Below are 24,004 nucleotides of genomic sequence, written 5' to 3'. Positions count from 1 at the left end.
CATGTTGCTGGCTCGAAGGGTCTCCGTGTAGTCTAGAGCAAAATACGTACGCAATAAAATAAAAAATAAACGACAGTAAATCTTAAACAATAACAAAGAAGGGAAGGGCTGTGGAGCACGTGACCAGAATACGAGAGAAGAACGAAGACTCCTGTAAGGTTGGGGACGAGGAAAAGCTCGCTATAAAAAGCCCTCGGACGGGCCATCCTTCGCGTGTCGTTTCTATCTCTATCTGCTTGGCCATATTTCGCGCACCCTCGATCACAGGGTTCTGCGTGTGCACACCAGTGTGTATATATATCTGCAAGAACCATTCGCCTTTCTTTTGTTTCACGTGCACCCCCCTCTCTCGTTCTCTGCGTTCGGGGATACAAACGACTTACCTGAGAAGGTTCCTCGGTCCGGAACGTCAGACGCATGCCAAGTGTACGGCCCGGAAGATATGGAATCGCGTTCGCTCGGATTGGGTCCTATTGGAATCCGATGGGATCGGGACGCGTAACCGTTCTGTGCGTCCCGTCTTTTGCTGCCCCTGTTTCAGGAAACCTTTTTCCTCTCGGCTTGCAGTATGTCTTCGAGGATGCAATGGACTTTTTAGGGTTACATTTCGCGGAGTGAAATATTGCCAGCCAGGTCACCTTTTATCTTGCTTCCCGTGGTGCTGCGTTGTATCGCGAGACAAAGGGTCCGAACAACAAGAAAAACCCTTCGCCCTTTATAGCTGTATAGCTCTTGATAATGGAAGACATTTGAAGGTCACCAGCTTGTGCCTTGTATCACATCCGTTTAGGACGGCGTATTTCTTTTTCCTGCTCCCGGTGTAGTGTTATCGCAATGTGAGCAGCACGTACCAAGACATGAGCTTTAACGTGTTACCCCATGAGAAAAATAATAAAATGAAACAATCATCGTATCTCCTTTGCCCTTGAAAAACGTCAGAGCTTAATACGCTTTCAGCCGGCGATAAGTGTTGAGGGGGGGGGGGCAACAAGGAATAGATGAAAGTAAGAAGCTTCCCTTTCCTTTAAGCTGAAAAGGCCCGCGTATTTCTAGAACCCAAGTCACGCCCAGCTTAAGAGCGCTGTGAAGGGCTACGCAAGCTGTGCTGTTTAAGATAGAGCTGAGGTGTCTCATTTGATGGAATGAATAGCAAAGTTCATGGCTATTTTTGACTCCTAGTTGACTGCAGTGCCGATATGACAGTTTATTCAAAGGCGCTGGACCGCTTTAATTCTTTTTGGTGCCATCCGTCTACACAGGACGCAGTTATTCTCCAGCTCATTTTTCTCTACTGCCTAAGCGAGACTGGTGAGGGTTTTAAATTCACAACAGTATTTTTGTTGCGCTCGAAAAGGCAACGTAGCAAAGCCGACTTATTTTAGGCAACGTTGAGTTCAGTTGCTTTAAAGAGTGCATGAATAAAGACGTTTGCATTCACATCGGGCACCGCCTACTTCTTCATTCGTTGGTTTGGTTGCTGAGATAGCGAACTTGTTAAAGCTGCGACACGCTTATCACTAATGTGAATAGGAAGTCTAAAACTGAAAGATTCCTTCCTTCCTTCCTTCCTTCCTTCCTTCCTTCCTTCCTTCCTTCCTTCCTTCCTTCCTTCCTTCCTTCCTTCCTTCCTTCCTTCCTTCCTTCCTTCCTTCCTTCCTTCCTTCCTTCCACTTTTCTTTTCATTCTTTCCTTCTTTTCTTTTTTTCTTTCCTTCTTTTCATTCTTTCTTTCCTTCCTTTTTTTTTTCTTTCTTTCTTTCTTTCTTTCTTTCTTTCTTTCTTTCTTTCTTTCCTTCTTTCTTTCTTTCTTTCTTTCTTTCTTTCTTTCTTTCTTTCTTTCTTTCTTTCCTTCTTTCTTTCTTTCTTTCCTACTTTCTTTCTTTCTTTCTTTCTCTCTTTCTTTCCCTCTTTCTTCCTTTCTTTCTTTCTTTCTTTCTTTCCATCTTTCTTTCTTCCTTTCTTTCTTCCTTACTTTCTTACTTTCTTTCTTTCTTATTATTTTTTTTAGGCCGAAAGCAAGCGGCTGGTCAGCCCTGAACCGCCTTCACATCATTCACAAATGACGGCGAATGAGACAGAGACGGGGCGTTGCTCTTATCTGTGTGACTTGGGTTGAGTTTTTTTTTCCTCTTTTATTAGAAGACAGACACACGGTAACAGGTCGACCTGAGTATGTTACACAATGACAAACAAACAAACACGCACAAGGAATCCCTGTTGAGAAGAAACACGCGCATTTCCCGCACACACGTACGCACTAGAGCTGAGATCCCACACACCCGCACAAAACAAAGGACGCTCACGGAGAATGAAGTGCCGCTTTCGTGCATTTACACACACTGGGCCAGTAGGCGTAGACTAACAGGGGTGAGCTACGCTTACCAAACTTTCGAGGGACACATGATCTTTCCTAACCATTCCCGATCAGCCTGCGCTGCGGTTCGAGTGAGAATTGTACAGGTTATGACGGCAGCGAGTTACTCAAAGGAACGAGAGCAGCGAGGGGGTGGCACACCGTTCAGCACTGAAACAACAACAATAAAAAAAACAACAACCAAACGAACCGGCCAGACACGACAGCCGGTATCTTCACTGAGCCGACAGCGGAGTGGTGGGTGTGGGGCATACATGACCAACACCTTCTTTATTTCGGCACCCCCCTCTCATCAAACTGATAACCCAAGCGCGTCGAATGAAAACGTTGTATTTACATGTACCATTTACTCCTGCACTCATTGGTCGCTCTCAGAGGTTTGGAACGAGCGACGTGTGTGTGGACATTGAACACAAGGCGAACACTAACATTGTACTGATCCCCAACACGGAGTGTCCTGGGAAAAGCGCGCATTCGCTGCTCTACAGCGATAGGTGAAGGGTTCATACGGGGATTCCTATATGGCCTCGAACGCCGTATGGGGATTCCTATATTCCTGTCTTATAGGGTTCATATAGGGATTCCTATACGAGCTAAAATGTACGCGTACTACGGCGCACGTTGCACATGCATACAGCAGATGCTATGGAGGGGGGGGGGGGGGGGGGGGGGGGGGGTAGAACGAACGGCACAGTTGCCGCCCCTAAAGCCATTTGCACCGAGTACCACGACAGTGGTTAACTTGGCTGAGAAGCCGAGAAGATGGACAATGGATGGCGGTGAACTTAATAAAAAAATGTGAGTTAGTCAGAACGCCGTCAATCCTTGCGGCACTAACCCGAAGTCTGAGGATATACAAAGCAAGATGGTTTTTGTGAATTTTAGAGTAGACGGTTTGGTATGGTGGCGTTACTGAGAACGCCTGTCCTGCCAGCCACCATGTGGGCAAATAGTCAAGGACAAGAAAATATATTAACAAATAACAGACACCAAAATAGCAAATACCGCTAACAACGAACATCATCACCTCACTCTTAACGCATTGCACTTCACAATGAAGCAGAGAGGAAAACAGACCTCTCCGTTACCGTAGCCAAGTGGCCAACTTCATAGTCTTGAGCAAACATGCTGAAGTTGGAGGCGGACGACAACACAACGCAGCTTTTCGTAATCTATGCTTCCGACTAGTCGGCTGGGGAAACTCTGATAGAGGCGTGAAAGAATGGATGAGTGTAGGGAACGCACTTATCTGCACTATACAAGCAGGGTTGTGGAACACTAGTGGACAAAGCTGCAAAATCATCGCGTGGACTTACACGTAATTGTTGGTTAACAGTAGATTACGCATGCTTGCACTTAAGCATAGGGACGTTCACAAGGCCTTCTCTTCTTCGCTTGATGCAAATGTGGATGAGATCAGTGGGGCGTGTTTCAAGGGAGAAACAATTAAACGAGAAACAGTCTACAAAAACAGGCTTAAAATTAAAGGAGCAACGCCATACTTGCGGGTGCCACTCTTTCCTACGGAGCCCAATTAGGGCCGGCATATTTGCACACTCCACACAAACTGTACCTCATAAGACCACGGAACCAAATGGCGTTATACTTTTCCAAGACTTTTTGAAGGCGCCAATGAAAGTTTACGTGAACGCCGCTCAAAAAAAAAAAGAAAAAAAAAAGACAGGCGTCACGCCGCCCGATGAGTGTCGTTACAGTAGTTCAGTTTTGAGTGCCATGCAAAAACTCTCACACCAGGCTCTCCGAAATGACAGGCCAAGAGAGAGCTGCTTACAGCGATTTAGAAGAAGCGTTTTTACATCTCTCCGTATCCTGGCTGACAAGTTTGACGCAAAGCCATCCCGCAAGGAGCCTAACTGTTCTTTATTTTGACCAAGCTCTTTTGCGTCATAAGCTCCAGCGCTTCAAACGGCGTCAAGTCGGGTTCGTTTGCGCTAACCAACGAATAGCGAACGTTTTCACATTCGCTTATGCATGAAAATTGATAGCTGAAGCTGCCTGGAATGTCGCTCGCAGATTGGATGTCTCCTGTTTGTTTTCCTTTTCACACTCGACAAGAGGTTCTGTGGTGTAGCGTATCTACAGCGGTGCTCTAGCTTGACATAGAGGGCGCTTTTGTCTGGTGCAGAGTAGCGAAGGTTAACAGCCATATTCTCAAATATGCTCCAACATCTTGACGTCGACTAGTGGGCAGTTCATAATGCAAGGAATAAAATAGCTGTGGCGTCGACCAATTTCGAACCGATCTTTTGTACGAGTACGCGAGAACAACGTCCTTTCTGTGGCCCCATCGCGCCGGGCGAAACGAAGAAACACACACAGAAAAAGCGCGAGTAGATGGAGAAATAATTGGAGAGAATGAGGGCAGAAGCAGCTGCTATAGAGCGATGAATGCAATCGCAATGTAGCGTCCGCCAAGTAGCCACCGTAACATGCTGCATTTCTAACGCAGACCATAGTGGCTAACAACGCTGGCGAGCGCGAAAAACAGTAGAAAGCAACGCAATAACAGCGCTGTGGATCAACACAAGGTCACTTGCACGCGCCGCTTCTCTCATTATACAACATTCAGACAGTGACTTTGACACTTTGGTTTCCACTGGCAAGAAGAAAATACCGTGGGAAGTGTTCGAACACAAACAATTAACGTTACACAACATTTCTCTCGGTTCCTATCATCAGCTTGGCCTTTTTGCTACAGAAAAGGGTTACACCATGATGCCTTCACTCAGGCAAGCTCTTTGAATGTCTGCTACGGTTTCTCCATACGGAGGTACTGGGTAAGCTCTTCAGGAAAAGAAAAATGCATGGGGGTGCCAAGTCACCAATGTTTTTTTTTTAATATTTTTTTTTGCCTGCTGAACATGCATTCTTCTATGATGAGGCGACTATGCGATTATGGTCTACAATGCTAACCACACTCTAAGCAGACTACGACTAATCTGTTAGGTGGGCGTATTCTGCTCCACATGGACACTACCGCGTGTACACCGCCGAGAGCCCGAACATGCTCGCGGGCTCGGCGAAGGTCGAAGTAGTCTCGCATGACGCCGTATGTCGGGGACGCTTCAATACTGTGTTCACGATAATCACATATCAGTCAGTGTCACAACAGGCTCTGACCTTAAAGAAGCATCGCAAAACGGGAACTTGGATGCCACACGGCGCTAAGATCACACAGCAAGAAACATTGGTCGTCACTGGGCTTAAGTTCGAAGAAAAAGACAAATAAAGACAATGTACAAAACGATTTCGACGACGAACTTCCTCGTTAAGGACAACACTCGTTAAGCTTTGCAGTTGTCAACAGGGAGAAACCAACAGTGTTTCTTTCTTAACAGGCAGCAAAATTACAGACGCCGCAAGCAGGTCTTTGACACTCTCGCATAGGAATTCTTCAAGGAATCTTTGTTGTCCTTGGAGTATCTGTCAGACGATTAACGAAAGCTAATACGGTCGCTATGCTTGTATATACGATTTTTCACATATACCATGTTGCACGTACGAGGAACCCTGCAGGTATATAAAGAGACGTACTTGTGGACGTTCATTTACATAGGCCCTATGTGTTTTATACATACATATATACGCTGAAACTCGGCACCTACTGGATCTTTCCCTCTTTTTTTTTTTTTTTCGTGGGCGAACCGTTATATACATGAAGCCTCCATGAGCGAAGGCGACGTCGGGCCTGTATGTGCACAATGTGCTCAGGCCTGAACGCCGAGTTATGTCAGTGGTGCACGACGATGACATTCTTCGCACTCTTTCTTATATGTACACTAAAATGCAATCCTCAAAAGAAAAAAAAAAGGCAAGGCGAAAAATATTTTACGACCACCTTTAGCGGAAAGCGATGTCTCAATTGCGAACTCGGATCACGATGACACCAGCATACCGGTGGAAGCAAAACCAGTAGTAAAAGAAAGGCGGTGAAGTGACGTATCCTCGCCTCATTAATGACGTGTCGTAACTTGTTCAGAGTCAAGGATGTTGCGCTTGCATAAAAAAAAAAAAACGACGTCACCAGTGTTGACGTATTGAGGGTCGTCAACTTGCGCGCATCCGTCCGTATGCAACGAATGATCGCGAGCCTGGAGTTTAAGCTATTTTTTCCAACTGTGGCGATCGCTGCTGATTTGCACCGTATACAGGCGTATTAGTATCGAACGCTCTCCAGACCCGCCTGCTGAAACAACCCCGCTTTGTGTCAGCGGCGCAGCTAGGTAGAAGAGTAGATATGCTTATATGCATAGTGAAGCGTTGTTTAATACTTTGTCCGTGTCGGCGGATAACGTTAAACGTTCCTTACTTCTTTACTGCGTCGCTTTTCTCTCTACGTCGGCCTCTGGCTGCCCTGTCAGGGAGTTTTAGGGACGCTGGTGAACAGAGAGGAATGTGAAAGTAAGCGCCCTAACACTTGTTCTGAGATCGCTGGCATCAACGGGAACAGTTCTTTGATAAGTTAAATAGATAGAGGCCATGAGTGAGACACATTTTCTCGCGCTTTCCGCGTTGAAAACATGTATTTTAAAAATTTTCGCCAGACAGCCGTTCAAACTAAGGCCTCTTAAACCAAGAGGTGCGGCGCACTGGATAATGCAACTGAGTACAAACGTGTCTTCTAAGACTACAGGTCACCTGAAACTCCCTAACAGAAGCGGCATCATTAGCGCAGCCACAAGAGGCCTACCGTCAGCGATCAGCCTGCCTATCAAGGCGCACGGATACGCGCAGTGTCTTCTTTGCAGAGAGCTTGCCGTAGTAGAGTCGCTTCTTTTTTTTTGGCAAGGGAATGCCCTAACGGAAGCACGTGTTTAGCCTAAGCACTCCCAAACTATGATCGTAAAACACTGCATCTAAAGCAAGGACACAGATTATAGTGGGTGCGCTGCGAAGTCACAATACACAACTATGCGGTTGATTGGCAGGAGACGTCGCAGTTGTATCCCGTTCTCGGAGATACTCCAGCAAGCGTAGAAATGTTTTTCTCAAACTTCAAAAAAGTGGCGACGGAGTTAAATGTATACAGGTGAGAGCATCACTAAAGGAAACCCCTTATCAGCATGCAACCTACAATTGCTCTCGAAGTATGAGTTAGAAACTTACTTTCATACTCTCTCTGAGTAGTTTTCTCTGCAAGTATGATCTCTGCGTCATTTTTTTTTCTAGCTCAATGCAGCAATATACAAAAACATTTCTTGTTGTTTGAAAACAAAGCATTTCCTTTCATATTGCTGGTAACAGTACTTGGGATTACTGCTCCGCGGCACTCTAATATTTTATTTTATATCCTCGTATATTACAGAACACAGCTGAAAATGCAGACGGATTCTAAGTAAATACAAATATGCGTTGAACCATGGGTCGTGAAACGACCATCCTGGCCCGGGTAAACTATACGAAAGCAAACAGCGGGTCAATCAGTATATAACTACGTAGAAAAGGAATGCGTAGCAGCTGCCATGAGCTAGTCAAAAGCGACAAGGTGTCTGAATACATTTTTATTTATTTTAACTGACTCATTAACGTAATCCATTTGGAAAATAATTTTCTGGCTTGACTATATGACACAGAGGTAAATGAAACAGCGATCGACTCGTACTAAAGAGGACCCTCATTTTTGTAAGGCGAAGCTAAGCATGTCGCGAAGTATTATGACAGGTAACGACTATGATGATACTTGTAGTTCATTTATTACTTTAGCTGTTATTTACTCATAGACAAGTCGCTTCAGTGGACGCTAAAGAGAGCAAATAAACGTTTGTCGTTGAAGGCATCACACAAGTGCAAATTTCGTAGCGACTAAAAAGTCAGGAAGGTGTGACTAGGAGACGCCAGGCGTTGAGGAATTCAGCCCGCAGCCACAGCAGATTGGAACAAGAAATATGGATAATTAGCAACATTAGATTCTATTCTAGAAGTTGAATAGTCGTTGCCAGAACGTAAGCAGCCAATCATTCAAAGAAAAAAAGAATGCTCTAGAGCGGAATTCTTGATTGTGTTGTGAATATACCACAGTCAATAAACCTACTAGAGGCATCGCACTTATCAGTCATATCACTCATGCATCTTACAAGGGGTCGATGAGCTTGATTTTGCTGCTGCCGTTACACCCCCCTCAAGGGGCACAGTCGGGGATAAAAGTCTCTGGACCGCGTACTCTGTAAACGACCCCGATAGCTCTATTACCAGGGGCCGGCTGGGGAATTCACGTGAGAGAGCAGTATATTGACTTTCACCTCCACAAGTGTGGTCTCCAGCCACCGGCTATTATTAGGGCCATTGGCTTGGATTGCAGAACACTCAGTCCAGAGACTTTCCCCTGACTGCACATTTATATCACGGTGTAGTGAGTTAGGGAGCATTTGGAACCTGACAAACGATGGGGCGTAACATGCTGAAAGCACCTCAGCTCCCATACTAGGCACTTTTTTCATGTCGATTCACGACGTTGTAGTATTCATTCTCGAGAGACTGCTCGTCTGATTGGGCCATCAAGTGACTTACAGATGCAAATTTGAGAAATTCTTTGGCCACATGTGTCAATGGAATGTTGCTTGCACAGTCGGTTCCTGGCTGTTAAAAGAAACGTTTTTTGCCGCTCTTGTGGTTGCCTTAAACATGGAAGCTGAAGTGGCTAGTATTTAATTTGACCACGAGAGTAGCCTGAGGCCATCGAAAAAAGACGTCCCATTCCTTGTTACAAAACAGGCGTAATGTTAACATTCACACATACAGTTACACCAACACACTCTTCTAAAGCTCGAATGACAGGCTACAGAGAGAATATTGCAGATGGCGCGAACGCTGTGTCAAGTGACACTGACAACCAGCTAGCGGTGGACACAAGAGACGGGTTCATGTGCATGGGATCACATTAGCAATATTCTTACATCATGCGTGCTTCGTTGCAGGAATGTTCGTGTGTTGCAAAGCTCGCGACAACAGCTACAGGGCAGAATATTCAGCGAGTCGATTTGCGGCGTACTAACACTGGCTTGGCAGAGTTTTGATCTGAGAGCCTGTTCCCGGGCAGCGTAGCAATTTGAGAGAACTCGCTTCCTGAACCGATTAGTTTATAAGAATATGCGAGTTTTACTTCCTGCATATTACAGTATGGCACACTTGCACTATCTATTGTACGACGGTCAACAATGAATTAAAAAGGCTGAAGTGGTAATCACGAAAAGAAAAGATGCCCACGCCATCTTTTTACGTGAAGTAATAAAAAAAGAACAGCCAATTTAGTCTTTCTGCTGCCGCGATTACTTAACGTAATGCTAAACCGTTACATTGCTCAATGGCAGACTTAAGACCGGGGGTTAATAACAACGGCTTATTTGTGGACCCCTCTAGGAGGGTATTATACAGGATGTGGGGTAGGAGCAATCCTAAGCTCACCCATGTATTTGTGTAACTTTATTGGCAGAAAAAGGAAGGGTCAGTGTGGTTTCTCAACCGAAAATTTCACGCTCAGAGGCCCCCCCCCCCCCCCCCCCCCCTACTACTCTCCTACCCATTCCTTAACAACGATTCTGCTCCGTCCTATTCCCAGTCAAGCAGGAATAAAATTTAATCTCCATCGTCCTCGATATCTTGACTCGTCGAAGTTAAGATGGTAATCAGCAGGAAACTCGGGGCGAATACATTCGAAATTTAAAACAGGAATTCTATATTAAAAACATATGCACCTCGCCCCCCCCCCCCCACCCCCCTCCCCTTTTCACTAACCAGTTACCGCGAATTTATATCATGAATAACAAACATTCACGCACGCAGGCACACGCAGGTGAAATCGATGTGTAAAAGTGCGTGTATACAGAGACACCCGTGTCGAAGAGGTCGTGAAGAACTAACTGTACATGCGGCGAGACTAGGGTGTATGTCCTCGCAGAATTTTTTGGCATATAGATATCCTCCTCGCCGCGAGGTCCACGTGGTTGCGACTAACATGGGGGGAAAAGTACGAAGAGAGTGAGAAAGAGAGAGAGAAAAAACGACTCGACAAACATGTACAGACGACTACACAAACCTGTCCTTTTTTTTTGTTCTTTCACGTTAAGCGCCGAAACAAGCGTTATTTATATTTGCGTCGCTTGTGGATGTCTGCTCACTGGCCACCATCCAATTTAAAAGAGCATGCTAGCCTATAAAGGAGGCCCAGTCTGGCAACATTGAGTACTTTTACAAAACGACAGGCGTAATCATAGCCGCTGTGGTAGAGCAGCGGTAACGAGTTCACATTAAGCAGCGAAATGAATTACTTTCAGCTCAGTGTTTCTTTGTATAAGATAGGCAATAAAAATGTCAGGGTACAGTGCACTCCAAAAGTTCCCAGCCCGCTTAGCTACCGACAGCAACAATCGCCGACAAAATGCTCTGAGAAGCTTGTAGTGCTTTGGAAGAACTCACCTGCTTATAATAATACAAACTCTCAGCCTAGCTGCAGGCTCTATAGAATTTTCACCTCACTGCTCAGCGAGTGTTCCTGTAGTACACAAGATGGCCCGTAAACTATTGAACTGCACTGTTCCCTGCTATTCTCGCGACGCGTGCGAAAAGATTGGTCCTGTATTGAATAACAATTAAAATTTGAATAATCCTCTTAACCAAGACAATCGAAAAAAAAGTGAGCTTTACTTTTGATAATACTTCGAACACACTGCGCTCGATTGGAAAACGTTTAGGCTCCGCTTCAGAGAGAGGAAAGACAGAACGCTAATCTTAACCGACACTGCCTTCGACAGGGAGCTTACTGAAAAGCACATATTAACTAGCGAAATTCACACACGCAGGACAAGAGAAGGCGACGGAACACACGCTAGACGAAAAATAGTAACTGCTAATGCTTTAAGTTGGGCTAGTTGGTGGTCGGTATCACACATATTGGCATATTGTCAATATGTGTGATACCGGCTACCAACTAGCTCAACTTAAAGAATTAGCAGTTACTATTTCTCTTCTAGCGTGTGTTCTGTCGCCTTCTCTTGTACTGTGTGTGTGAATTTCGCTAGTCAATATGTGTGGTACCGACTACCAACTAGCCCAACTGAAAAGCAGTTCCAGCAATCGTCAGCTTGCCTTAATTATTTGATCGCTAAGGTAAAGGCGCGAATGCTGCTGACTAGTAGAAGCCTCGCCATATTCAACGTGACTTTCTATTCTCAACAGAGCAAATCAACGTTCGCTGTAGGCCTGTTTTCGTTAACTCGGGACAACATAAAAAAAAAAGCAACCAACCACAGAAGATATCGCAACGACCTAAAACCTTAATCGTTTCAAATATCGTATACTCGTTGAGCCAAGCTTACAGAGCACGCCAACTGAAGGCATGAAACGGATTAAGCGCGGCCTTGGGGCCGTTTTGCCACCTTACAGGTGGTGCATTACGCAACGAAGACTCGCTTGGATTATGTCTAAGAATAGAGTACATTAGCAGGTACGAGGTAGCTCACGCAGAAACGTAGGGTGTAAAAAACAGAGAAAGTGACGACGGGGACCGACGCAAGTGAGTCGTGGAAATACACAGGGCCGATATGCGGCGACGTTGAGGGCGTCGGGGTCTGGCTTTCCCGAGAGGCAAGGGCTATGGAGCATCGGGAATTTCGGAAGAGCACGTGACGTCACAAGAAAGAAAACAAAAAAAAAAAACGGTATGTAAATTTAGTCGTTTCTTACGACGGCACGAAGCTCTTATCAAGAAACTTGCTTGATGTTCACGACTTGAGTGGCTCGAATAAGCACGAAAAGGCCAGAGGGTAGTATAGAGGTCCGAACAACGCGTGTCATGTCTTTTTTCCTTTCCACAAACATGAATCACCTCTAACTCCTCTAACTTTTCCGGCTGTTCTTTTGTTCACTGTTTTTAAACTTTTCCTTTCGAAAATTCAGGACTTACATTGACGGTACTCTACAAATCGAGAGTTGATTATGAGGGAAAAAAAGAATTTAGCATATCGCTAGTGCCTCCGCGGCACCAAATATCCTCCTTTCTGAAACAATGCCTTGAGGCACACTTGTCGAATAAAAAAAAAGAAAAAGAAAACGGCTTACGCGGCTGTGCACATGCAAGGTATGACCGAGGTATGGCCGAGGTGTGCTCGAGGAGTGCTCGAGGTGTGCCCGCTATTCGAAACAGTACTACGCTATTCTCACTCCTTTTCACGAATGCTTGCAGTGGCTTTAAAAGCTCATTGTAATTACAAACAAAAGCTGTAAGCCGCCTTCGCGTTTATTAGTTTTTATCGAGGATACGTCTTCTATACTTTGATATAAAAGAAAAGAGTGCGCGATATGAACGATAACAGTGGAAAAAGAGTTATTACTGAAATGAAAGCAGAAATCTTTAAAGAACTAAACTATTTGAATAATATAACCACGAAGTGCTCAAGGGATAAAACGTTCATATTTTCTTCAATGTGAGTATTGCCCAGAAACATCTACGGGCTCGAAGAAGAAGGCGCACCCGCTTTCAAAGACACATTCTGCAGAGATTAACAATAACCACAACAGTAGAGAAAGCAACAAAATGCAACAAAAATACTCATGAGAAACTAAGTTGATTATGCTGTGATCTTTTTCTGTTGAGATTCTAACTACACCATACTTTCTGCACCACCCAAATTTTCTCGTTCGCTTTCTGTGACGTCACGCCCAGTTCACATTCCCAACACCCACAGCTCCTCCGATAATTCCACCAGGGAAAACCCCCGCGCCGCGCCAGAGAAGGGTTCAAGATAATTCGACGTTACAAAAACCGTGTAGTATTATCACATCGTTCGGGAGTACACATGTGCATATCTTATATGTATAAAGAGTAAAGAATTAAGGATGAGATATAGATCGATACGGAGCACGCCAATTTCACATCACGCAGGTCACCTTGCACACAGCACGCTGGAAATAAAGAGAACAGACCTGACGGCAAAGGACTACATACTTGCCCGGAACTGACCTTCAAGAGAACGAAATTCGACGAGGATTTTCTCATTAAGGCGCCAAAATGATTTGAAAGGCCAGAGGACCCGCTAAATGATCTTCATCCGTCGGCTACATGTGCAGTACGTTTGGATTCGTACCCAAAGAATGCCTTACTCATGATGACAGACGAGGTAATTGTAATGGTGGTTAATCGCTAAGTAAAAGCACGACAGCAACTCTATAAGTGCTAGCTAACAGTTACTATCTACAAAATTATGCTAGATGAAGTCTTAGATGCCGGTGTCAACAAGTATTAAATGCACATCTTAGATGTCGGTGTCAAGAAGTATTACATGCTCAAAATGGAAATATGTGTACCGAGTCATTCTGCAGAAGAATCTACCGCGGGAGTTTAGTGCGTGTCCTTGTAAGACGATAAATTTAGCTCTAAACGGAGGGAACGATTGTAGAAGCATACGCTAGACAGGAGACGCACAAAGCATGCAGGGTACCACGAGTTATTAGACGGGCCATAAGATTCAAGTGCAGCCCACCACTGCTAAACAGTGCGCCCATACTACTTTGCGCATGACTTTTTCTGTTCCTCGTTGGCACCGTCTTGTAATGACAAGCTTAAAGAGACAACGAGGGCTTCTACATTCAATTCTTGCTTTTTGAAAACATCAACCCTACAGCTTTTTTGGATCTCTTGACGTTAGTACGGCAGCAAAAGACGCATTTATTGCCGAGAAGATAGCATTTAAAAATATTCTCGCCAGTCGATTAAAACTCGTGACGTCTACACGAAAATGGACTCCGAGCTCACCGTTTTGAAGCGAATTTTGGTGTAGCGTTGCCTCTGGGATCGGCGTTATAAAGATCTCTTTCTGCACCGCAGTTTACTTGCGAAACGAGCCCGCAACGGTGACCCGGGTGTTTCTTCTTTGTGCATGCTATATAGCTTTTAAAAGCTCTGTTCTGATTTGCGTGTGTTACCTAGCTTTTAAAAGCCCAGTTTTCGGCGACAGTGGTCTCTTCTTGTGATCAGAACGCGCTAATGTGTCAATACAGACCAACTCAAACTTGTGTTAAGTGTCCCTTTAAGGTTAGTACAGATCATGACCGGTGTAACTGGATGAAAACCGTCCATGCATTGATAATAAGCAGACAGACGCGCACACGCACGCACACACACTCAACATTCAACGACTTTTGTAACAAGGTTTGGGACCTTCTAGGAACTAAACAGGCTGTCATGGCAGCACATAGCATGTCTTATTCAAGCTGTGGCAACACACACGCTAATAATGAAAAAAAAAAAAACAAGTCATATACAGAGCCACCTACCCTCGTTAAACTTTGAGGCGCCAATGTCCACATGCGAAAGCTTCGTCAGTCAGCCGACGCCTTCACTTTAATTTGCACCAAACGGTGAGATCGAGTAGTTGCTGGAAGGTGTGTGGCCTTGTAATCGGCAAGTAAAATCCACCGACCCCTTGAATGAAGATGACGTTTGGTTTTGCAGCGGCCTTCTTCTGAAAGGCAAATAACATCTCATTCTCTTTCGACCCGACTGACCTGGATTGAACCATATGAGGCTGAACACAGTCCCACGTCACTTCCTGCAATGAATGATATAAGTTCCGCCCCTTTCGATTGAAAGCTGGGTGTTCTTATTTTCCAAAGATAAAGGGGCGGCGCACTTTAGAGCAGCATAGTGTACGGCTCGGTCACTGCGGCATTTAAAACGGTAACTATGAGAGTTCATTACGGCTGTAAAATTCCGAGCAATTAAAGAGCCTCTGCAACAGGTGATGTGGGATTAACTTTTCGCTTTTGCGACTGATACGACTGAACTAGAGATGCAGTACCAACGGAGACAGTGTCCAGTTTCAAGGAATGATGTACACAAGGGCTCTCCGACGTCTAGCTTACAACGACCTCAGCCTCGTCAATGGTGTAACCGGGTGCATATGCACGCACAGAAAGAAGAAATCACTGACTGATAACAAAACAAATGTTGACACTTTGCGAGACTAGACTGATGCCGACTAAGAGCATTAAAACACCTTAGCGAATAAGTTTCTACACCGTCAATGTAAATGTAAAACCTTCACTGAACTCACAACCGCTGCCTTCCTTAAAAATGAACGGTGCTAACACGTAAGCGCGTGCTTATAGATGTTCAAGGACGCCATCCTAGACGCGTCAGTGATGCCTGCTTAAACGTGCACGACCACTCTGAAAGCGTACAAGAGCTTATTCTTCTGGTCGATATGAGATTGACAACACAGCGTATCGTTCGTTACTAGGACGGTCAAGAATACGTTTCAAGAAACGCTCAAGCAATGGCGATTGGTTCCCGTCATTTCCAGCCCTTAAGCCGCATCATTAGCTGGCGTGGTCCCGCGACAAAGATCGACAGATCGAAGTTAAATCTCCACTGGACCACTATCCATCCGCACGCCTTGTGCCATGGCGCTATGATTGAGTGAATTCATGGGGAAACAATGAAAAAAAAATACGAAAACAAACAAAAACTAAACGACAGCTAATTTCCAAACAACTGAGCCGTACGCAAAACGTCAAAAAATGTTTCGATTGTGGCGGTAAATATACACATTTCAGACAGCTACGACTGGTAAGCCAATTTTTGATTTGCTTTCTCTGCGGTGTCTGCGACACTGCAAAGCTCACTAGAACCTTGCAGACATATAAAAAAAGCGAACACTCCCTCAACCAATGAAAACTTAGGGCGATGTTTCTAATCTTTTAAAAATTTGTGTCGTTTATCAATGCGAAATTAGTAGTGTAGCCACTTTTGCCTGAAAATTAATTCCTTAGAAAGTAATAAAGTGGTTACATCGACTCGCACTTGCCGCTAAGGAAACTCTCGACAAGTCAAGTAACAAAAAAAAAATCAGAGCTCCTGTACTGTCATGATGCAGCCACCACATGAGATCGTTCCAACTACATTTTTTTTAAACTAATAAATCTGGTCTAATCCCTATTGCTGGCTCCCCCCCCCCCCCCCCATTTTTTTTTTTTGCCGCCTTAACGCAAATATTGCACGCATTCAAGAAACGATTCTGCCATACGCCGACAAACTTGATACTTTAGGATATTAAGAAGCCCTAGAGTTGTCGCTTTGTCTGGCTTGGAAGGGCCAAATTTTACAAAGCGTTCTTAACGAAAATGTTATTCCTGTTTGCGAACGACGAATTTCATCATAAGAAGGAACACGGGAAACAAGTAACTTTAAGACCATACACTCCAAGTGATCATCGACCAGGAAGAACCTTGCAAACATAACAATTAAACCGTCTGCGAACACTCGGAGCACACATATATGTACAGGGACGAACAAAGCCAGAGCAATTCATCCGTTAATTATTCACTGGCAAGATTGTTCGTGAAATCTACCGGGAAGATTTGTACGCTAACTAAAAAGGTGGCTTTAAAACAGAACGAGAGTGCATAGGAAGAGTACAGCAGACGTTCTAAGTGTTTCTTGGTGATGAACGAGTATTTTGTCAACGCTACTGACTTAACATAGGACTGTGACGAGCGGGATCAGGTTACAAAAGGGTACGTTTGCTTGTTCTCGTAGATATTAGGGCTGGTTATCCATTGCAATTTCGAGAACTGGAACAAAAGGACCGGCAAAGGAAAACTTGGATTGATAACTTCGATGGTAAGCGCATAAATTCGTTCGACAGATACCTAGTCTATGGCATGCGTTCGTAGAATCGTGACATCGATTCTGATATCCTACATGGAACAAGAAAATCCACTGATAATCGCGAAGAAAAAAAAATTGCTCACGTTTCTAAATGAAATTACCTGACTTAGGGAAAATTGACTTGTCGCTTGTCTTGACTAGCTCACACCCTGTGTAGTTACCATTCAATGAGGCGGTCGCGCGTTACTAAAATGTTTAAGCTAAGATTTAAGCTAAGGTTTAAGTCATTCCTTTAGTTTCCTCGGTTAAAGAGAATTAATCCCGCTGACTTTGTTATTATCACTCAAAAACAAGAATGCTAAAAGGGCAGCCAGTTAAATATAATTCAAAGAAAAGTTGTGTTTCCCTTTTTTTTTTTCAGAGATGAGAGCGTGTATAAGGGAACACCTCTGCGAAATATTTAGATGAAAACTGCATGCCCCCACTTTTTCTTTTTTTTTCTTCTCGCGAAAAGAATATTACCTCCCATAAATCATGGCAGCTACACTGCCAAGACATAATTAGAGACTCATATATCTGAAAACTTTCGAATGGCATGCAGTGGCTCTGCTGTTCCTCGACCTTGATAGATGAGGGGCCATTTGGTCAAGAAAACTGCATGCTGTGATGCGTAAGTTGCCTCCCAAACCAATCGTACTTTGATGTCCTTGGACCCGACAGTTACAGGTTGTTTTCCCTTTTAAGTACGGACGCTATCCCTTCTAATCGTGCCGGCTGCTTTAAAACAATCGGTTTCGTTCGAAGCAGCAATGCGCATTGAATTTAATGCGAGTGTGCTGAGCATCGCACCGGTGGGATTTAATTTTTTGTCTCCTTCTTTCTGCCTTTGGATGAGCGGAGAGCTCAAAGGTTGCGGTCTTCGTGGCTTGAGTTTCACACATTATAGCGCGCAAGTCTTCGCAGGATGACCAATTAGGATGACTCATCCCTGCGCACGCTGCGAGTGCGCTGTTCTAAAGAAAATATCGCAGAAACACACATGTATGAAGAATACATGAATGCGGACGACCCCAGATGCAGTGCCCGAGTCTGTCTTCTATGTTCCTGTGTGTTTCCGTTCAGTTCTCTTTAACTCTGCCCACGAACCAACACGCCTAATCGAAAGTACTTCAATGCACCTGGACGGTGCACCTAATCGCGCAGCGTGTAGTCATCGATCAGAAGAGCATACGCTTAAGTTACACAGGCCTCAAAGAAGACCCCCAGGACTTTACGGCTGCCGACATTCGGGCATGGATAACAATCTGAATTTGGCGCCCATCTGGTCAGCCTAACACTGGCCTCGTTTTCATTTTTTTTTGTTCTCACTTTGTTCCTCCTTGCATAAAAAAGGGGAAAAGGAAAGCGCTCCCACCAGAGGGAGCCGGAATACCAAACTGCTAACGGGCTTGCATGTTTGCGAAGAGATTAGATGGAAGGTGCTGCGACACACGCGGTCGCGACAGGCCGCGCATACGACGACAGGGGCGTCGTATCGCCGCTACTCCAGCGAGACCGGAGGTGACGAGACGCAGCAGCACAACGTCACTGACACCAGGCCTGGCTGGCCGGCCGACCGGTTGACTGTCCTCGAGGTTCCAAGGAGCACCACCGACGCAGCCGTCCGTGCGGATAGTGTACACCGCCTGAGCGAAGTATATGTCGTCACGAATCCTCCGAGCCGAGTTCACAACCGTCAGAAGCAGCAGCGGCAGCAGCATCAGTACCGTCCACGTCGTCGTGTCGGAAGGGCGCATTCAACAGCGGCCGCTTAGCTGCACTACGCGTGCTGACCGGGGCGCGCGCGGTAACGGCTCTGGACAGCCGGCTGCCAGGCCTTGGTCCTTAGTTTGTCTATGTCGCCTGTTTTGTTTCCCTACGCGGTATCTAACACCTCGCTTTCTCACACAGCACTCGGAAGACGTTTGATGATGGCGTGTAGAATAGAATACAGTTGTAGTTGGTAGCAGCGGCAGCAGCGTGAGCGGCAGCGGCAGAAGTAGTAGTATTAGCAGCGGTAGATTATTCTCATAAATAGCTCTCTATCTTGATTTGGGCTTGAAGAAGGTTTCCCGGCACCAGGGGGAGCGGTGTCGACTTTGTCTCTCCCGCCGCCGCGGCTGTCTGGCGCTGCCAGCGGCGGCGGGTCGGGTGGCAACGTGCGGAGGGTGGTTGTGGTGGTGAACCCGAGCCGGGGGCGGCGCAGCCACCGCCGCCGCCGCAGTGGCCGCCGCCGCCGCCCCGCCTTCTGGTGGCGGACGCCGGGGTGGCGGTTGGTGGGGGGCTGCGGCCCCTGGTTCTCGAAGAGGAGGGCCTCTTGCACCTCGTGGCAGCGGGTCCAGCCTCAGAGGGAGGCGAGGCTGTCTTCGACGCCACCGCCGTCCACGGCGCCCTTGGCCGGTCGCTGCGCGAGGCTCAGCTTCAGCTGCTCGCCCGAACTGCCTGTCCTCGCGAAACAGCCGTGGACAGCAAGGCATCGAGATGATCCACAGAACCCAGAGGACCAAGAAGACGGGAAGACCCAGATGACCGGAGGACCCAGATGACCGGAGGACCCAGATGACCGGAGGACCCAGATGACCGGAGGACCCAGATGACCGGAGGACCCAGATGACCGGAGGACCCAGATGGAGGATGCAGAGGACCCGAAGCACGCGTAGGCAAAAGGGTACAGCACATACGAGGGTGCCACAGGGTGGGAAAAAAGGAGCGAAGGAGGACGGGAAAGTGAGATGGAAAAGAGAAAAGCCAAGAAACAGAGGAAGAAATGTTAGTTCTTTATCACATGACTGACCGTATAAGCTCGAGCACATGAATGTCACGATGAGATATGGTGCCAGCGCTAAAAGACGTGGCCTGAAGAACGCTGGACATCATCTCACTGTGATGCCTATCTAGCGTTCAGCCCTAGTCTGTTAGCGCTGGTACCACGTCATATCGTGTTCAAATCAAGCAACTAGCCCAGCTGATAGCAGTGGTAGCGGTGTCCCCGGCAAGCGGGATTAGCCTTACATTGATCATACAAACAACTGCTCCGCTTGTGTCTCATTGTGTAAACCAAATACCCGGTGTTTAAAATTGTTCAATACAGATTTCTATTTGCCAAGCAGAGAGATACGACAATTCGGCTCATGCTGCTGAATTCTGCAGCATTGTGGGAATTATGTGCCGGAAAAAGCTCTAAGAGTAAAATAACAATTAAGTAAATTTAAGTTATCGATTTTTAATTTATGATTTTAGGAGCAACATTATGCTGAAAAATGCAAGGCCGGCAACATCGCAGGTGAACTGTTTATAAATATTCTTAATCAGCAATGTGGCTCGAAGTATCCGAAGTCAAAAATACGCATTTGAAAGCTGGCTGAGTAGGCTTTCTCGCTTTGCACGTTTATAAAATGGTGTCCCTGCGCGTAGTATCGTCGCGAAAATCACTTGAGCTGGTTCTACGTTATAAAATAAACAAACAGAGTCTGTATTTACTGCATTACAAATGCGAGCGACGTCAATTTATAAATGTGTGTCGCGGGAAAGCCAACTGAGTGTTTAAAGGCGAATTTCTGACGTTGGATATTTCGAACCGTATTGCCCATTAATAAAATTTAAAAACATGGCTCACCATCGCTGCTGACGGCTTTCAATTTCGCGATAAAATGTTGTCTCCTAGAATCCAAAATAAAAAAGTGCGTTATTTATATTTAGTTAATTGTTCGGTTAATTAGAGAAGTATAAAATCCGCCTGTACAAACTGCAAAGCCGCATCTCCTACAGCTTTTTAAAGAAAAGTTTGTATTGAATAACTTGAAACATACGGTATATTTCCTACCAATGCCCAAGAAGGCCTGTGCCTACTACAGACTTCATAAGTAGTCTTGCTACGCTCGCCTCTTAGTTCGTGGTTTTACATGGGCCGAGATGTTTGGACCAAAATGAAAGCGTATCACCATTTTAGTGCGGGCGATGTGCTGAAGTGAACTTTGTTTTCTTAATTCGGATGCGAAAGATGTTGGGGCAGGAATATTAGTGCTGCGTGGGTTACCGCTACAAGCGCTAAGCGTGCTCAAGTGATTAGACGAAGCCGTCCAGGGTTCACCCAGAGGAAGTGTATCACTCTGCTGTTAACGAGTACCAGTATCTCCGCATTTTTATTTTGCAACACTTATAAGTAATCTCCCAGACGCAACGCAAAAGCGGAGCATTTGTGGCAGCAAGCTAAGGGAGGCGTAGGTTTCTTTAAAGGGACACTGAGGAGAGCACTATTAATATATTTTTTATAGCAAAATCCGATAGTTCGGCATGTCATGGCTTTGTTGCCACTTGGCCGGCAGCGAAAAATGCATTTATTTCTAAGAAATTTGGATTCGAAGTTGAAAAGGTTTTTCCCGCCGCTGTGATTCAAACTTGGGATTCGGCTATGACGACAGAGGACTAAGTGACGTGAAACATGACGTGACATGACGTGATGCAGACTCCGTGATTTCTGGCGGCCAGCAGTGCGGCCTAGCAGCAGCCGAAAAGAAAGCTACCGCCGGCCGCACGTTGAAGGCATCTATCGGCTATTGCGGCCGTCGCTACAGTCGCTTCGCTTACGTTTGCACCGGCGTTTTGCGAGCGTTACGATGGATCTCGTTCTCGAAGTCGTCAACGAAGTTCTCGCAAATAGACACCTTTAGCATACCGTGTACCTTGATACCGCTAGCGGAATACCGGGAGCCCGCCTAACGCCGGCGAGCAGGCGCTGATTGGTCCCGATGCTTCAGGCGAGCGCGTAGCTGCCCGGCACGTGGCGCCATCTGGCGACGTCAAGGAGATTTGCGCATGCATTGGCTGCGCCTCAGTGATTCATGGCTTCTCGGTTCCTGGTGTTGCTAGAACCATTCGTTCTAGCAACACTGTTTTGTCCTATGATCTCATCACGCTTGTACTTGCGAGTTTGGCCTGTGGCGGCGATACCTGTATTTTGGTTCTTGCTCTTTTCTACGTTACAAGAGCTTTGTTGTCAGTATGAGTGGCGTTTTTGTAATCAGGAGCTGGTATTCTGTCGATACAAGCCAACTTCAATTTCTCCTCAGTGTCCCTTTAACTTCTAAACCTCGGCTACCATGTGACATCTTCCTTTCACTGAACGGCATCAAAGACAAGACGGTAAAATAAACGAATTCGCGCACTGTCTTGTTTACCGCTTTCGACCATGGCGCTGCTTGCCAGTAGAAGCACGTTTCTAGCTTGGACAAACATGCACCAACGCCACCTGGAGCAAATGGCAGCTCTCTCTCTCTCTCTCTCTAGAGAGAGAGTGCGTGTGTGTTTGTGTGTGTGTGTGGGGGGGGGGAGGGGGGTACGTTGGCGACGTTCTAAAGCTACGAAACACATTTCAGCACTGGCTCAGAAGCGAGGAAGTATAAATGCTGCAACGCAAGACACGCAGCTCTAGTGGATCGGCGTCAAGTCCGGAAAGGGCCTTCAGTGTGTGAAGGAAGCCGCACATGTGCCAAACGTATATACTGAAAAGGCAACAAAGCCCACCAGACACATCCCTTTCAATTGAACGCAAAAATAAAAATAAACAGCGATACGGAGGAGGAGGCAGTTCGAACGTCGTTAAATATACTATGAGGACGCAAAAAAAAAAAAAAAGATGAAGGAAGGCGAATTATGTCCTCGTCATCCAAACAAAGTTAAATCAACGGAGCGGAGGAGGCGGGGATACAGCAGAAAGCCCAAAGTGTATAGGAAAGGTTAAGCTGCCGAAATCGTTGGTGCAATAGGAGAAAAGTATTTCCGGAAAAGGTCGCCTCTACCACCGCCGCTGCCGCCAGGAAAGCGAAGAATCAATTACGCCCCGGACCAAGCCCGGACCCCGGAAGTGTCAACACAGTGAGCCTGGTGAGAGGGCGGAGAAGGAGGGAAGGGGCGAATAGACACCCGCGGGAGGCTGCAATCTAAGGTCTTATTTTTCTTTTCTTGTTCTGTCTGTCTTTCGCGTTCTTTCTTTCATTTCCCTCTCTGCCTCGCTCCCTCTCTCTATCTCACTCTGGGAACGATAACAGAAACACTACTTCGGCGGACCATAATAGAAACGAAGCTCTGATAAAAACGCGCCCGCCAAAACGATCCGGGTGCTTCGCGAGAAGTGAATGCCGAATTAAAAACTCTGTCTCTCTCTCTCTTACATTAAACGTTAGTTGAAAGGCTTCATTTGCACCTTGACCCGCGCTTTCTTTTTGTTATTTGTTTTAGTCGCGCGCTGCTGTGGCTGTTGTCACTGCGAGAGCAGTTTCAGGGGACACTTGCCTTCTGGAAAGATGTTACGCTTAGACAGTGAGACACAGGCGGAGCATCTGCATGCCGATATTACGAATGCCAGGATAATCTCGCTTGACCCTTACCACCACTGCCACGACAACCATGGTGAACTCGTATTAGTTGATATATGTCCCTTTAAATGCTGTACACATGGAAAACCGCACACATTGTTCTAAGGACATACGCACAAAAAAAAAAAAAAGAAAGGAGAGCTCATTACAACTTCACACGCTGCAAACGTGAAAGCCTAATTTCAGTCGTCATAGGTAAATATACTGTGCTGACAGTCTGAGGTCTCTTTGGTGCTTAACAACACCGTAATTTACGTATTATCTTCCTGTTGGGTAAATCGTGTCTTTTCAGTGCAACGCCAAAATGGTTTTTCTTTCAAACTGCTTGCCCAAATTTATTCGATTTTATTTTTTTTTTCATAACAGGTCAAACCACCACCTACGACAGGTCAAACTCTTGCGTCAAAGCATGGACAATACGTACCAACAATTTAAATGAACGTATTTGTGCGCAGCTGTCCCTTTCTACCCTGACGCAGTGCCTCCTATTCACTCATCTTCCTTCACGCGCACTCTGATAACGGGAAAAGACCATCACACAAACAGTCCAGCAGCGCTGCATTCTTGTTAGGGTTGACCTTCACCGCCGCCAGAC

The 24,004-nt window shown here is 45.9% G+C and overlaps 1 protein-coding gene across 8 annotated transcripts in view; it reads right to left on the bottom strand.

The window, feature by feature from the left end:
- The window catches only part of LOC149358691 (metabotropic glutamate receptor-like), a 297,659-nt gene that overhangs the window by 39,814 nt on the left and 233,841 nt on the right, over nt 1-24,004 (bottom strand). The window contains exon 9 of one of the 8 annotated variants that reach the window (XM_089570850.1): nt 19,242-19,477. The exons of 6 other annotated variants lie outside the window; for them this stretch is intronic. In XM_089570850.1, the coding sequence (XP_089426976.1) occupies nt 19,380-19,477 (98 nt within the window). In that variant the 3' untranslated portion in view covers nt 19,242-19,379. Of the gene's footprint in view, nt 1-19,241; nt 19,478-24,004 lie in introns of those variants that run through there. One more of the 8 variants, XM_089570851.1, reaches the window with a different exon arrangement.

Source organism: Amblyomma mixtum, chromosome 2, assembly GCF_055824585.1.
Source record: "Amblyomma mixtum isolate Tamu chromosome 2, ASM5582458v1, whole genome shotgun sequence".
In the NCBI taxonomy this organism is placed as follows: domain Eukaryota; kingdom Metazoa; phylum Arthropoda; class Arachnida; order Ixodida; family Ixodidae; genus Amblyomma; species Amblyomma mixtum.
Note: the sequence above shows the minus strand (reverse complement) of the source record. Positions and strands in the feature narration are given on the sequence as shown.